Source organism: Apteryx rowi, unplaced genomic scaffold (genome assembly GCF_003343035.1).
Source record: "Apteryx rowi isolate R43461 unplaced genomic scaffold, aptRow1 scaffold_165, whole genome shotgun sequence".
NCBI lineage: Eukaryota > Metazoa > Chordata > Aves > Apterygiformes > Apterygidae > Apteryx > Apteryx rowi.
The window spans coordinates 1,350,222-1,364,944 of NW_020447919.1; the positions used below are offsets into that span (position 1 = coordinate 1,350,222).

At 39.5% G+C, this 14,723-nt stretch overlaps 1 protein-coding gene across 1 annotated transcript in view; it reads left to right on the plus strand.

Moving 5' to 3' along the window:
- The window catches only part of LAPTM4B (lysosomal protein transmembrane 4 beta), a 55,799-nt gene extending 41,622 nt beyond the window's left edge, over positions 1–14,177 (plus strand). The window contains exon 7 of the mRNA XM_026060159.1: positions 14,103–14,177. Coding sequence (XP_025915944.1) covers positions 14,103–14,177 — 75 coding nt within the window. The remainder of the gene's footprint in view (positions 1–14,102) is intronic.
- Positions 14,178–14,723: the final 546 nt, after the last annotated feature.

Here is a 14,723-nt window from a genome sequence, read left to right on the forward strand (position 1 = left end):
CCCAGTACTTCCCTCCCGTCCATTTCTGGAGGTAGCTGTATAGGGAGATTTTGGCATGGGCAGTAAAGTGGCTCCCCCACAGTGAACCACGGTCACCTGAAGCTTATTTTTCCACTTTTCCAATCTGGTATTTCTTTTTCCTACCAACTCCTTTGAGCACATCATGGATGAAGATCAGTTTTCTGCACTAATTTAAACTCTCACAGCAGGGCCATGGAAATGCTAGTCCAATCTGGAAAAACTGCCAGCCTAGAAATGAATGCAGAAGGTAACCTGTAGTTACACATTTTGCTCTGAATAATAGGAGGGGCATCTTCATGCTCTTGGGCAGCCAGGGAATTTCATTTTGTTTATTTTTAACTCTCACAGTAGCCAATCGAATGGAAGTTTCATCTCTGGTCATACTGCCAGTGAGGATAAAATGTAAAGCCGTAAATCTCCCTTCAAAGTGGGATTTAGATCCTTATGTACTTGGCCAAATCGCTCCAGTGGGTCCTTTGAGACATCACATTTATCCACAAGAGCTAAATAAGTTCTCTGGTTTTGCAGTCGGGCTACATTCCTTCTGTGGGCATGACAGCAAATAACTAGTCTGTAATTAATCTGCCAACACTTCCCTTTCGTTTGTTCTCCTTTTCTCAAAGTTACAGAAGACCTGTTTGAGAAATGCAGAGTTAGGTCTTTCATTGCTGCTGGATGATTCCTTGAGCAGAGGAAGGAATATTCGTGGTAAGGTTGGAAAAGCCATTCTTTGCGTTATTCTATGTGTATGGAAGTYGATCAGTTTGGGTGTGGGAGAGAAGGATCCTTAGGCTTGTGCCAGTTGAATAGACAAAAGTGTGAGAAGCAGCCCAGAGGCAGACAGACCATGCACTTCTTATTTCTGATGGGTTCTGCGGGACCTGTGATTTCTAAATATTGACCCAGTTCTGAGATGGTACATGCCCAAGTGGAGGATAACTTCAAGAAAAATCCTGCTTTAAAGATATTTTCCATACTGTTGCAGAGAAATACTAGAAACTTGGCAACATGCACCAGGTAGCTGAAGTCTTGGGTGGTAGTTTGTATGCAAGTTTTATTACTAGGCCACTAGACCAGAGGCATCTTTTTCCAGTGAGTGGTAACTGTGAACATACTTTAAAGTGAGCTAACACCACAAATGAATACCCTGGCATGACTCACACCCTGAGCCCTTCTCAAAGTCTCCATCTGAGTCCAGGCAGAGGAGCTCCAACCTCCCCTTGTGGAAACAGTATGATAAAATCTGCAAAAGAGAAAGCTGGTAAAATGGAAGGCAGAGAAGAAGCAGCAGCAGCAGCAGCAGGAAAAAAAAACCCAAAAGGTATATGAGCAGAACTACACAGCACTTGAAGTAAAGGGAGTGATTAGTTATTAGCCGCATGTAATAGTCTGCATGGGACCCAGAAGTGTTGCTGTAAGACTGGATCTGGTTTTCTGCAGCATTGCTCTTATAAGCTGGACTTGCACATTCCCAAAGCAATGTCTTTAATTAGAGAATCTTCAATGGGCTCAAGTTCCACAGGGATGCCAGACTTGTGTCTAATATGTATATGCATTTCCTCTTCTTCGGTTTGATTTTGGGTTGCAGAAAAATATTGTGACAGTCTGCTTCTGTCAACAAACACCTATTTGGCTGTTCCAGCATTTCACATTCTACCTGCAGTAATGTCTCACCCCTTGTTCCTTCTCCTTTAACCTTAATTAATAGTTAGTGTTTCTTCTTTCTTCTTGTTTTCTTTTCCTTTCCCATCTTATCAGCTATACTCAACTCTTGCTTCCACTACTTCCTTGTTTATGCAAGGATTTTGTCTGAAAATGCAGCATTCCCTGTGGTCTGTATTGCTTCATGTTTGCTCTGTTGCTTCGTGCTATTTGTTAATCTAACGTCTTGTAACAGGTTTCACCTATTACTAGGTGGCTGTTCCCAGAAGCCAGCTGTGCTGTTTGGGACAGGCTATTAATGATGATGATTTAGGGCAAATGCCCAGTGAAGTCTAAAAGTAAGACTTCCAAAACATTTTCACTTGTCATCTCAGTGTACATTTATGTACAGGTTACATAATTATGTATGGGGTTATGTGCAGGTTACATAACCTGTACTTATATACAGGTTAAATTTGGATCAAAATATGGGTTTTATCTATTTCCCACAGTAGAATTTTATTTTAAACAAAAAAAATCTCTAGTTATGTTTGCAATTCAAAAACTGGAATTATTCTAATATGTGAAAAATAGTGAGAGATTTGCAATAGAAAGAGATAAATCTGTTCTCATTGTTCATAATTAGATTAAAAATAAGACTTGAAATGGGGATGGGTAAATTAAATCTTTCAAATCTTTTTGGATTCAGTAATTGGAAGTGTTGCAATGTAGGAAAAAATAGAGTGTTTATAAAGTTGCAGTATTCCTTTATAGACCCTTTTTTCTAACAGGGTTGATTCCTTACCATCYGACAGCTGCTGTTTTGTGGGCTTCAGAAATGAGTTGAAGTCTTCAGTATAATTCCAAGGATATGTATCAGTGCAGCAAAAGCTGATGACAACTTAAATCYTTGTTGCCAAGGATAGACAGGTGTATAAACTGAGCCAGGTGTGGCTTTTCCAGGTCAGGTCAAGTCATAACTCTACTGTGCAATGAAGCATGGGGTGAAGAGGCCTGAATTCACTCAAGCTGGTATTGTTCAAGCAGTGCAATGCAGCAGGGTGCAAAGATGCCAAGTCCTGGCAGCAGTTAGCCACGCTGTGACTATATAGCCATGAAGTTGGCCCATGCTCGCAAGCCCTGCCCTTCCGCAAAGCTGCTCTAGCCAGAGACAGCGCTGTGCTGTGCTGCAATCCTGCTTTCAGCTCCAAAGCTAGTGCCATCTGGTATCTTTGCACAATGTCCCTGTACATAGTGCAAACCTGGCCATTGCCAAGTGGTGGAGTAACTCCTTGCATATCCCAGTTCCTCCAGCCCTGAGCCTCTGTGCCTAAACTTACCCAATATCATAGTCTGTGCAGAAGCAGAAATAATAGCAGCTGTAACTTAGAGGAAGACGTTGTTGCTGGTGCTTCAGTAGGTGGCATTGTTCTCTTAGAGATTGCTTTAAACCAGTGCTAAGCATAGTATCAAATGCAGTGGAACAACTGCTTTTTTCCCAAACTGCCTTCAGGACTTCTTATGGACATAGGACTTCCTCTGCTGTGCCCTGTCCAGGGCTGCACTGCACTTCTAGCTAGGGTCCTCTATCTTATGAGCAGTGGGGAAAATGAAATATGCTTTAATGAACTCCATGACAAATTCTGCTTAATTTTAGAAGAAACAAGCTGAATTGTCATTCATGTGCCAAACTTAGAAGATTTGCAAAATTCATGAGAGTTTCTGGTTGGCAGGTGCTATACAAATGTAATTTATTAACATTAAAAGGATTTACATAAACATAGGATTTTTTCCTCAAGCTGTCAGTTCATCACCTTTCATGACACTAGAGCTTTGTCATTTTAAAACAGTATTATAAAAATTCTTTTATAAACAAAGGCTTTCCTTCAGCTTTCACTAGGAAATGCCTAAGTGCAATGTGCAATAAAAATTAGAGTTTATATGGCAATAATATACTTTACTTTTTAATAACAATATAAAAAAATAGTTGTAGAAAAAATAGTAATTAGTGCAAAATACTTATGGAAGACAGAACCAGAGACTGGTCAACTCAAAGTTTCAGATTTAACCACTCCCAAACATTAGAATGAGGTTTCAAAATCTACCTCCAAATTTTACAAATGGCCCATTTGTCTTGTAGTGCCCAAAGACCTATATTGAGTCACCCCATATTCCTAGGCATATAGAGAGGGAAAACGGTCCATCTGGTAAGATTAAGTCCAGTCATGCAAGCTAACAATTACAATTGAATAAGCAGTGCATTATCCATAACGCAAGCACGGATGTGATAAGAGTACTCCTGGGAGGTGACCATTCCTATTAAACAATCTGGCTGCCCTGTGTGAGCTGTTAATAAGTTCTTGTGTTGGTTGACTTTTGAGTGCGATATAAAATTGTAAGAGCAGACAAGTTTGCTATGAGTATCGTTATACAGAGATGCAGGTTGGTAATTAAAAAGATCATCAAAAGATTAGTGCTCTGTTATAGTCTTTGCAGTCAGAACAACGCACATCAACCATTCCTCTGCACAGAGTATACATCTTCCAAGTCACCAGTGCTGGTGACCCGCAGGCAAGTACTCCCTGAGAAAGCACATGCTCGTTCAGCAAATGCTCATTTTGAAAGCTTGAAGGATGTGTTCTGTCCATACAAGATCATGATGCACAACAAGAGATGAAGCAGAGGAGTCCTGGCCAAGATACAGGAAAGACTTTTGTGGCCTGAGGTGAACTATCCCTCCATCCCTTTGAATGTAGAGAGTAATTAAACCATTATTCTGGATGACTTTTATGAGATTGCACATGAGGGGAAAAGACAATAGCTTCCTGAATCCAATTTTCCTCCCACACAAGAGCAATCACAATCTGTCCCTAAATATTGCTGTGTTCTTGTAATCTATACACTTATTCATCTATCTGGAGCGCTGAAAACATTCTGTTGTTTCATTATAGAAATCCATAAGCTCAAGTAACATTTCCTAAATAATGTTTTAGAGAGCTGGTGGCTTTGAAAAAAATGAGGAGTTTTGTCAAAGGAAAACAAAACATACCAACTATAACTCTGCACAGATGATTTTGCAGCACTGAGGCCTACTTTTTCACTGACTGGGGGTTATAAATTATCTCAGAGTCATTCTGCTTCCAGTTATTCCATCTGTAATCATTCTAGTGTGGTTTCTAATGGAAATGCATACATATAAACATGAAAATACTTCCTGTCCATGTTGAGAGGAAGGTTTCCTGGGATTTATTTGACAGATAACATATCATGAAACACTTAAACAAATAGTAACTAACTAGTGTGTTTCAGACAAACTCTTCAAGCAAATGCATCTGTGCATGAAGAAAAGTAAAATATTTCTCATTTGATATGAGAATGATTTGGCTCTGAGAAGAAGCTTTGCCCTATACAGGACTTTTTTAATTTGAGGAGAAAAAGAAAAGTGGGCAGCTTTTTTGTAAACATCGCCTAACTTCCTCAGAAATCGTTGCTTTGCCTGGACTCATTTGACCAGAGCAGTGATTTACTTTGTAAACAGCCACCTCTGAGGTAGATATTTATAAGCAACAGAGAAAAAGAATTGCTTCTAGGGCGCAGTTTATCTCATCTGGAAGAATATACCTAATGCAAGTCAGGTGGGCAAAAGTGCCTGACAGTGCACGTGTCTCTCTTGAGCATGAAGTAAACCTCGTTCAGACAGAGGTCAGCTCCCTCCCCAGCTGGGGATGCAAGTTGCCCCACTCCTGACTGTAATGCTTCTCTATCATGTCTGCTCTTTGAGCTCTTTTTTCAGCCCGAACCCCAAACTCTCAAGTTGTCTAATATCACAAAGTTAATTGTGACTGTACTGCAGGGAAGCAAGGATGCTTAAACGGAGGATGGAAGAGGGACAGAACAAGAGAGAACGTGATAGAGGTCTTTAAAATCTTAAGTAGCGGAGAGAAAGTAAATGAGGAGCAACTGCTCACTGTCTTAGCAAAATAACTAGGGGACATTCAGTGAAACTAGCTTGTGGCAGATTTCATAGCAACCAAAGAAGGTATCTCTTCACACAACACACAAATTAACTGTGCAGCTCCTTGCCAGAGGACATCATGGATGCTAAAAGTTTACATGGGTTCAAATACAGGCTAGAAAAATCAATGAAAGAAAAATTCCCCAAGACATGACCAGCAATTCAGTACAATCCTTAACATGTACATTTCTGATAGTCTGGAGAATATTCCGGGCAAGTCAGGACTATATATGCTTACACTGCTCTTTCTTCCCTTTTTTGACTATTCTTTCTTGCACTTTTCTTTCTTCAACATCCATCGTTGATCACTGTCATCTGGATGGACCTTTCACCTGAACCAGTAGAGCTGTTCATACATGCACAGGTTTAGCTGCAGTATGATGAAAGCTAATCCACAATTCTTTCTCCAGTGCTTATCTTGTATGCAACATTTAATGAATGCTTCTCACCACAGAATTACTATCATTTTTCCTGTTTCCTCAATATGATGAAAAAGCTCCCCTTTCTCCGGAAGGCTATCAGTCTTTTCATGCAGCAAGGGTAAAATGTGTCTTCATGTTAGTGGGTTAAAATGCTTTTTCTCTGAGTTCCCAATGGATTTAGTCTTAATACTTCCTAACTGTTTCAGTCAATCTCTCTCTTGATAATCTGAGTCTGTGATCTACTCTTCTTCCAGGCCAAATACTCCCTACTTTTCTGAAGTTACCTCAGAGATGACCAGATCAGATGACCAGAAGATTTCCACTTGCAATTTATGAAATGAATTTTTAAAAGTAACAAAAGACTTCAGGTGACTTTATTCTGAGATACTTCAAAAGTCCCAGGGGTTCAGGATTCTTGGGCACCCATTTTAGAAAAAAACACATTTTTTCAGAAATTCATGCTAGGCTTTGCTTCTTCTCACCATAGGTACTGAAATGTTGGAAACTTTTGAACAGTTTGCCTCAATAAAATCAGTATATATAGTAACATTCAGTAAATTTGTAGAAGAAATAAAATGTGTGCTATATTAATATGCTTATTTCTAAGTAAAATGCAATAGTTAGTTAATTATGTCACTGATATTTACACACAGTCTGGTGCTCATCATTATACATAGTATTAAAGGAAATAGCTGCCACGTGGTGCTTTAGGTCTCTGGAATAGGGCTCCGCTGAGAAGATTTGGATTTCTGAAATTTTTCAGCAAAAAATAGATAGGGTTTCTTACAAAATATTTTTGCATACCAAAAATGGTATTTTCAGCCACCCTACTAAGTAGACTCTACCCAGAATCACCCTGGGTTATCCCACCTTTAATTTTACATTTTCCTCTATAATCTCAGACTTCTCAGGAAAAAAAAAAGAAAACACATCGTCAAACTCATCAGGAAAATGTTGCAAAGAGAGAATTATTCTCAGCACTTTCTGTATACAGAGTGAAGCAATCAGCAAGCTATAGCTGTTTATGAACACAGAAATCTTCTTTTTCCCTAGGTGATCTTTTTAATATTTGTGCAGTCAAGATCCCAACATTATGAGAGGGCTGTTGGGACTATCTTGAACTGGACAGGTGGTCATGTCAGCAGCCTTCCTTTTATAGCTGTTTTTAGGCTAGCTGCTTGCTTCTTTGCAGCTGAATATAGTTTAGGTTGCAGTTAAAGGCTTCTCAAAGCACCACAGCTGTGGAAGGAAATTCCACTCCTTTTGGCTGGGTGAATAACAGGAGAGCAGAGAAGTAAACATGAAATTAGTAAATCTGATTGTACACTCATTAAAACCACTCCAAACAACAGAACAGTAACAACTGTACATTTGGCAATGCCTGTCATCAGATTGGTACAAGTAGGTGGCTGGCCTTGTGTTCACCAAGATGAAATGAACCCCGAGTAGAGAATTGGTGCAACTAAGCATGTGCTACTTAAAACCTCATATTTCAACTAAATTGTCACTGAACTTGATGCATCGGCTCTGTGCTACATCAAGGAGAAACTTTATCCCAAATTATGAAAGGAGAGAAAAAAAAGACCAGCCACAAGAGAGAAGACATGCAGTAACTCTTTATTTCAGCTTTCAGCACTGTTAGTATTCTTTCAATCACCATATCAGGGGCTACGTATTGGAGAAGTTCCTGGACAAAGAAATTCCTGAGGCTCAGCACTCTTACCTGCAATACAGAGCAGCAGTAGATCCACTATTCCTGTCACGGCTTTGGCTTATTCTCTCCATCTGGTTACCACTATTCACTTTGTGGTTACTCTCCCTCCCTTTTTAGGTAAACAGAGAGTAAGGCCTGAATCACAGAATGGTTGGGGTCCGAAGGAGCCTCTGAAGATCATCTGGTCCAACCCCCCTGCTCAAGCAGGGTCGCCTACAGCAGGTTGCCCAGGACCATGTCTAGTCAGTTTTGAGTATCTCCAAGGATGGAGACTCCACAATCTCTCTGGGCAACCTGCGTCAGGGTTCAACAACCCTCACAGTAAAGAAGGGTTTTCTTGTGTTCAGATGGAGTTTTCTGTACTTCAGTTTGTACCCATTGCCTCTTATCCTGTCACTGGGTACCCCTGGGAAGAGTCTGGCCCCATCCTCTTGACACCCTCCCATCAGGTATTTATACATATTGATAAGGTCCCCCCTGAGCCTTCTCTTCTCCAGACTGAACAGTCCCAGCTCTTGCAGCCTCTCCTCCTATRAGAGATGCTCCAGTCCCTTAATCATCTTTGTGGCCCTTCGCTGAACTCACTCCAGTAAATCCAAGTCTTTCTTGCATTGAGGATCCCAGCACTGGACCCAGCACTCCAGATGTGTCTCACCATAGCTGAGTAGAGGGAAAGCATCACCTCCCTTGACCTGCTGGCAACAAACACGCTGCCTAATGCAGCCCAGACCTTTGGCCACCTTTGCTGCAAGGGCATATTGCTGGCTCATGGTCACCTTGTTGTCCACCAGCACCCCCAAAGCCTTCTCTGCCAAGCTGTTTTCCAGCCAGTCAGCCCGCAGCCTGTACTGGTGCATGGGGTTATTCCTCCCCAGGTGCAACGACTTTGCCATTCCCTTTGTTGAACTTCATGACATTTCTCTCTGCCTATCTCTCCAGCCCGCTGAGGTCCCTCTGAATGGCAGCACAGCCCTCTGGTGTATCAGCCAGTCCTCCTAGTTTTGGATCATCAGCAAACTTGCTGAGGGTGCATTGGGTCCCATCATCCAGGTCATTAATGAAGATGTTTAACAGTATTGGCCCCAGTGTCGACCCCTGGGGGACACCACTAATGACTGGCCTCTGGCTGGACTTCATGCCACTGATCACAACCTTCTGAGCCCAGCAGTTCAGGCAGTTTTCAGTCCGCCTCACTGATGACTTATCTCTCCTGTACTTCATCAACTTCATCAGTTGTTGAAATGCTGAGAATTCATAAGACCAGCACCAGAATAAACCATTCATTTTGAGAAGTAGAAATATCTCATTCATGTTTGCAGGAAGAATCTTGAGACACTAGCCAGCAGCTCAGTCCACTTTATTTCATATGACAAAAATCAGAATTTTAATTATTTTGATGTAAATTTGTGTTTGTCTTAGGATTTCTTTATATACTCTGATGCATAGAAGGAATTTTTCAAATTTATTCTACAATTTATAGAATAATCTTTGATTTATAGAAAGGAGACTGAAGAACTGATGCATCTGGAAAACAAAGTYTGAGAAAACCTATTGAATGCTTCCTACCACCATCAGCACTTACCATTACAATTTTTAATCTATAGCTTTTTTGGCATCATCAAGTGCATTTCTGTTCTAGAAAATGTTAGAAAAAAAGTATTTTAGGGTTGGTTCTAACAATGCTCATTTCTAACAAGACATCAACAAGGTATTTTGCTATGAAAACTCACAAGAAATCCATACAGCTACCAGCCAAAATCCTGTTTTAGAACTGGGAGCTTTCATGTGACAATTGTACCATTCCACTCAGTGAAGAATGCAAATGGCTATGGAAAAATGTGATCCAAAGCTCTCTGAAGACACAGCAAGATATTTATAAAGTTCAGTGGGTTTTTGCTGAGACCCTTAAGAATGCAGAAATAATAAATTAATCAAATATTTACGTTTACCCATACAGAACTAAATACATTTTGTGTTTTAGAAACCAAATATACCTAAGATCTTTAGTTCAGACAGGAAAAAATGCAGCAATGCTAGATAACCTGTACATGTGTTGAAGAAAGAAATTTTTCTACTGGAAGTTCATGTAAATGTGGAAACAGCTGCAAAAAATGTGGGAGGATCATTGAAATGATGCAAATGCCAAGAAATCTCGGGGCCAAGATTAATTCCAAACTGTTTTAGTGTACAGATATTTGCCCGTGTTTCTTCTTAGGCATATTTCTAAACAATATCTTTAAAAGTTTATTCTCCCAAAATATATTAAACAGGACATAAAAATTAAGATATTACATATGCTTATATTAACTGAGTATGTCATAGCCTTTGGGAAAATCATATCATAATTATTTCTTCCAGAGAAGGTCATCCTGTATCATGTGCTTTATAATAGAGAGAGGTTTACATAACACAATTATCCAAACAACTTGTATGACATCAGTTAAAACAGGACCAGGATTTCTCATGGGGGAGTTCTGGATTATTTCTGTATATTACACAACAAGACTGCTTATAACAAAATGCTTAAATGGTGTTGGGAGCAAGACTCAGCACCCAGGACTCTCTGTCCCACATGAGTACCCTAACCATGGGGCTATGCAGCCACACTTCCTCTTCTTTCTTTCTTTCTCTCCCCGTGGATTCTTGCATACCTGGCTTCACAGTGCCTGAGTTTCTTCTCAGCCTCATCAGGAGGGTGGAAAATGGCCCTGCCAGCCCAGCTGATAACCTTGTGTTTGGGGCATTCATATGAGCAGTGGGAGCTGTGAGTTTGAATCCCCTTAGAGCTCTGGTCTCACAGTTTCTGGTCAATGCTTTTATCATTAGACAACTATACAAAGAGCGAGTAATGTCACCTCCTCAGTGACTGGCTTCTATTTTAATAGTCTTTGGACAGCATAAGGTATTGCTTGAGCAGCTAAGCTGTTTATTGTCCAAGGCACTTACCTGCTTCCATTAAACCATGTTGAGATTTAAGATTAATGCAAGAGAAGAGATAACTATTGTGGTCCAGATTTTCATCTTAGCATCTCTGGTATAAATTCAGTGATTAAAATTTTAATGATATTCTCTTTTCCTTGGGATTTTTTTGAACTGTTAAACAGCTCAACAGTAAACAGTTAAAAGCTGAGATAATTCAGGTTTTATCATATTTTACCCTTTGGCCAAAATGGACTTAACTGAGAAAAGACTGAAAGAGTATTAATGTAAAGTAATGGCATGAAACTCTGTGTAAGTCAAAAATAATTTGTAATTATGGACTGGTTGATGAGCTGTTCAAATTGTCATGGTAACTTAATAATGACTATTTTGACTTGCAGTTGGCAAACAATTAAGTACAGTAAAACAGGAGCACACTGACTGAAAGTAAAACAGTTAAATTAGTTAAAAGGACTTTTACTGTTCCAACGACATGAGGACGCTGAACTAAGTTATGCTGAGGTACTTAGCATCACAGCTGGCCCCATGCATTCCACAAACTCTTCAGTGCTTTCTTCCAGGTGTTGTCCATCCTCTTCAGTCATCCTAACCTTTGTGTAATATTCTGTCCATACTTTCTTTGTCTAACTSAAACACTGCTAGGCAGAGGTAGTAATTTTGCATCCTGCTTTTTCTGCATTAGTTATATTTTACAGCTCACTATCCTGTTCATGTCAAGGAAATGCAAGATCAGGGTACCTAAATAACCAATAATCTGGTTTGGAAGTAAGCCTGTAAGCTCATCAGTAATAGAAGTGTTCAGACAAATAACCTCTTCTAGCAATAGAGTGACCCTACCCTTAYGGACATTTTACAACCACTCTTGAGCCTTCCAACATAGATATTTTCTTGTGAACTTTCTGAACCTTTTTAGTGACCTCTGAAATTCATACCCCATATTGAATATTTCTATAGAAATGCATATGCCTTAGGATTTTGCCAATGGCTAAAGTGTCTTCTGAAGGTGTCTTCTGAGGCTCCTTGGGGTCATTGACCCATGTGTGAGTGAAGCGTCCATAGAGCAAAGCAGAGTGTTCACCTCCCAAGAGCATGGGAAGAGCCTCACTAGGAGGCTCTTCTCCTACCTAATGGACCTCATTTCATGCAGAATGCCTCAGAGAGTGAAGAATATCATTTGTATCAGTAGACCCTTCAGCAGACCTCTTGAAAATGACAGTATCCTAAATGCTGAAGTAGTAATATTGATTAACTACAGTAGTCTTAGGATACGTTGATCTAAAAGAGGATCTGAGCACATCTGAGATGTATAGATTTGGGAAATGGACAACTTTTTGGATCAAGTCCACTCTCATTTCTTATCAGCCCTGAGGAAACAGACTCTGAATCTGAAAAGAAAAAGCCACAGTTTGGGGCTTAGCCTTTAAAAGAGTGCAATAAGAGGGCTAAATCATCATAAAAAGTACTTGATTTATTTTCAGGCTCATCTCCAGAACAGATTTAATTACTAATTATAGTGCTTCATAATCAACTAATGAATACATTTCAGTACAATTCAGAAACTAGTGCCTTTTTTAGTAACACAAGGATTTTACTAGAGACCTTGCTACTAAACAAATGATCAGCACTAGGGAGAGGATCCTAATTCAAGTGTCATTTATAGTTTACATGTTTTAGCAGTGTGATTTACCGAGGTTACATTGTGCCATATATTTAAGACTTTTATCATAATATTTATTTAAAGTTCTATATGTTATTATAATTTCACTAAATATGTAGTCTGACATAAGTTGTTTGCACCCTTTAAGTTGACATAATATATTAAATGCTTTTTAATACAAAGCTTTTTAGATTTTATACTGGATGCATGCATAGTATATTCCACTTACAAGCTCAGACATATGGTATTAATAAAGAGTGATGATTCTGGCAAATGTGTTAGAATTTCCTTTTCTAAATAATGAAGGTTTTTTTGACGAAGGACTGAAGGTGCCAAGGTATCCGTTTTGTAATCCAGCAAGCATGTGCACAGATGTACTTGAACACATGCTCATCAATGCATGTCTGTAAACTCACAGAAGTATAATGTGAATCACTCTTGGAATTGCACTTCAAGAGCCTGATCCAAAGTTTATTTAAATCTATAGAAAAAAATCCCATTGATTTCATTATATTGTGGATGAGGTCTGAAAGGGAAGATTACAGAAGTTTCTTTGCAGAAGGCAGACTATCAACTTTAAGAATATTGATGAAATCTTCTCGTGGCAAAATGTCCCTTGCCTGTAATTGGATTGGGATTTTCCCTATGTATGTTTAGATGTTCAGCTTTATGTGCCCTTTAATGACCCATAATTGATGTCGATAAATCTGGAAATTCCATCATGAAAAATTGATCTTCAGCTACATAAAGTAACTCTGCCAGTGCACCATAACTGATATTCATATACAGTATTGAGATATTTTAGGGAATGTACATTCATTCTTCATTTGGCACCTATTTTACCTTCAGTCCCTGTTGGGATTCACAGACCATGTGCCTTTTCACATCCAAGCTACATAATGACAGTGCTGGTGCCATTACACATTGCATGATAGCTAGCATGCTTGTTTAAAGTAGTAGAAACCGTGGTTCAAATGCCTCCTCTGCCCTGGGTGGCCTAAAATTGCAACTCCCATGTCCCAGGAAGCTGTCTTTCCTCCCAGCTATGAATGGGGACAATGTCTGATCAAACCTGTCCTAATTTCTATCGGATATTTAAATGTTCACTGACGGGCACTTACAGGAATCTAGGTCTTCCTTCTCACAGCTGAATGCCCCATAAGCACTAAATTGGAGATTTAGTTAGACATTGGGTAATTTGTTCTTCACTTTCTGTCTTTTTCCCCACTCCAAAATAATTATTAGTTACTCCAGTGTGACCTCAGCCAGAGAGCTTTTGGGGACTTTTCTTCTCTCACTCTAGCTTAACAATTTGAGCTCTTTTCCAGGAGACGTGGTTTAAGAGCTCTTGAAGAGGACGGCTGCAGAAAAAGCAGCTACTGTCACTGCCAAATTAGCAGATTCAGGTACCAGCAGTCAGTGATCTGTGACTGAAATCCAGCTGTCACTGGAGTCAGTAAGAAATGAGAAGAAATCACTTTTTCCTTCATAATGAAAACACACACACAAACTGAAATGGAGGAATATTAAGCTAACAGTGTTTTGTTTTCTAAACGTTCATTTTTGAGACAGCTGCTGTTTACTAATTTATTCACTTCTGCTATTTTTAGGACAAGGCCTTAATTTTTTTCTCTGACAATTTTAGCAGCTGATTTCTTTTTAAAAAATATGACCTTCTTTCCTTTCCTGCAGGTGCTGTTGCCACCATATGATGATCCTGTGAATGGAGCTGCTAAAGATCCACCACCACCTTACGTGTCAGCCTAAGTGAGAATGTGCTGTGGACCTAGGGAGGATAGCTTTATTTTCCAGATGTTGGAGCAATAGTGTGATAATTTCACTTCCAGGATATAATCTCTATGAGTTATACATTGCTGTTTTGCTGACATATTGAAACCTAAACTGTATGATTAAAATTGTGTAGATAGTTTTAATAATTTGCTGCAACTACAGTAGTGTGCTGAACTAGTTTCAGAATCATTCTGGGTAGTGATAAGGTTACAGTAATCACTGAATAGCTTTTTCCACCCTGTCTGACATGCAGTGCTAGAGAACTCAGAACTCTGCAGTCTCGATCGGGTTCAGTATAACTTTCCTTTTTTTATTTATAAAAGTTCCAGAGCATTAAAATGTGTTTCTCAAATGCCCACTTTCCACTTGCAAATACAGACCAAGTCCAAAGAGGTGACATTCTACTTCATTCCTGTTCCACAAAAAAATGTTAAGTTATTGTGCTATGAAAGATGATGACTGCAAGAGGAACAATGAGTCACAGGTACTATTCTCATCAACCTGGCTAACAGGAAACATTTA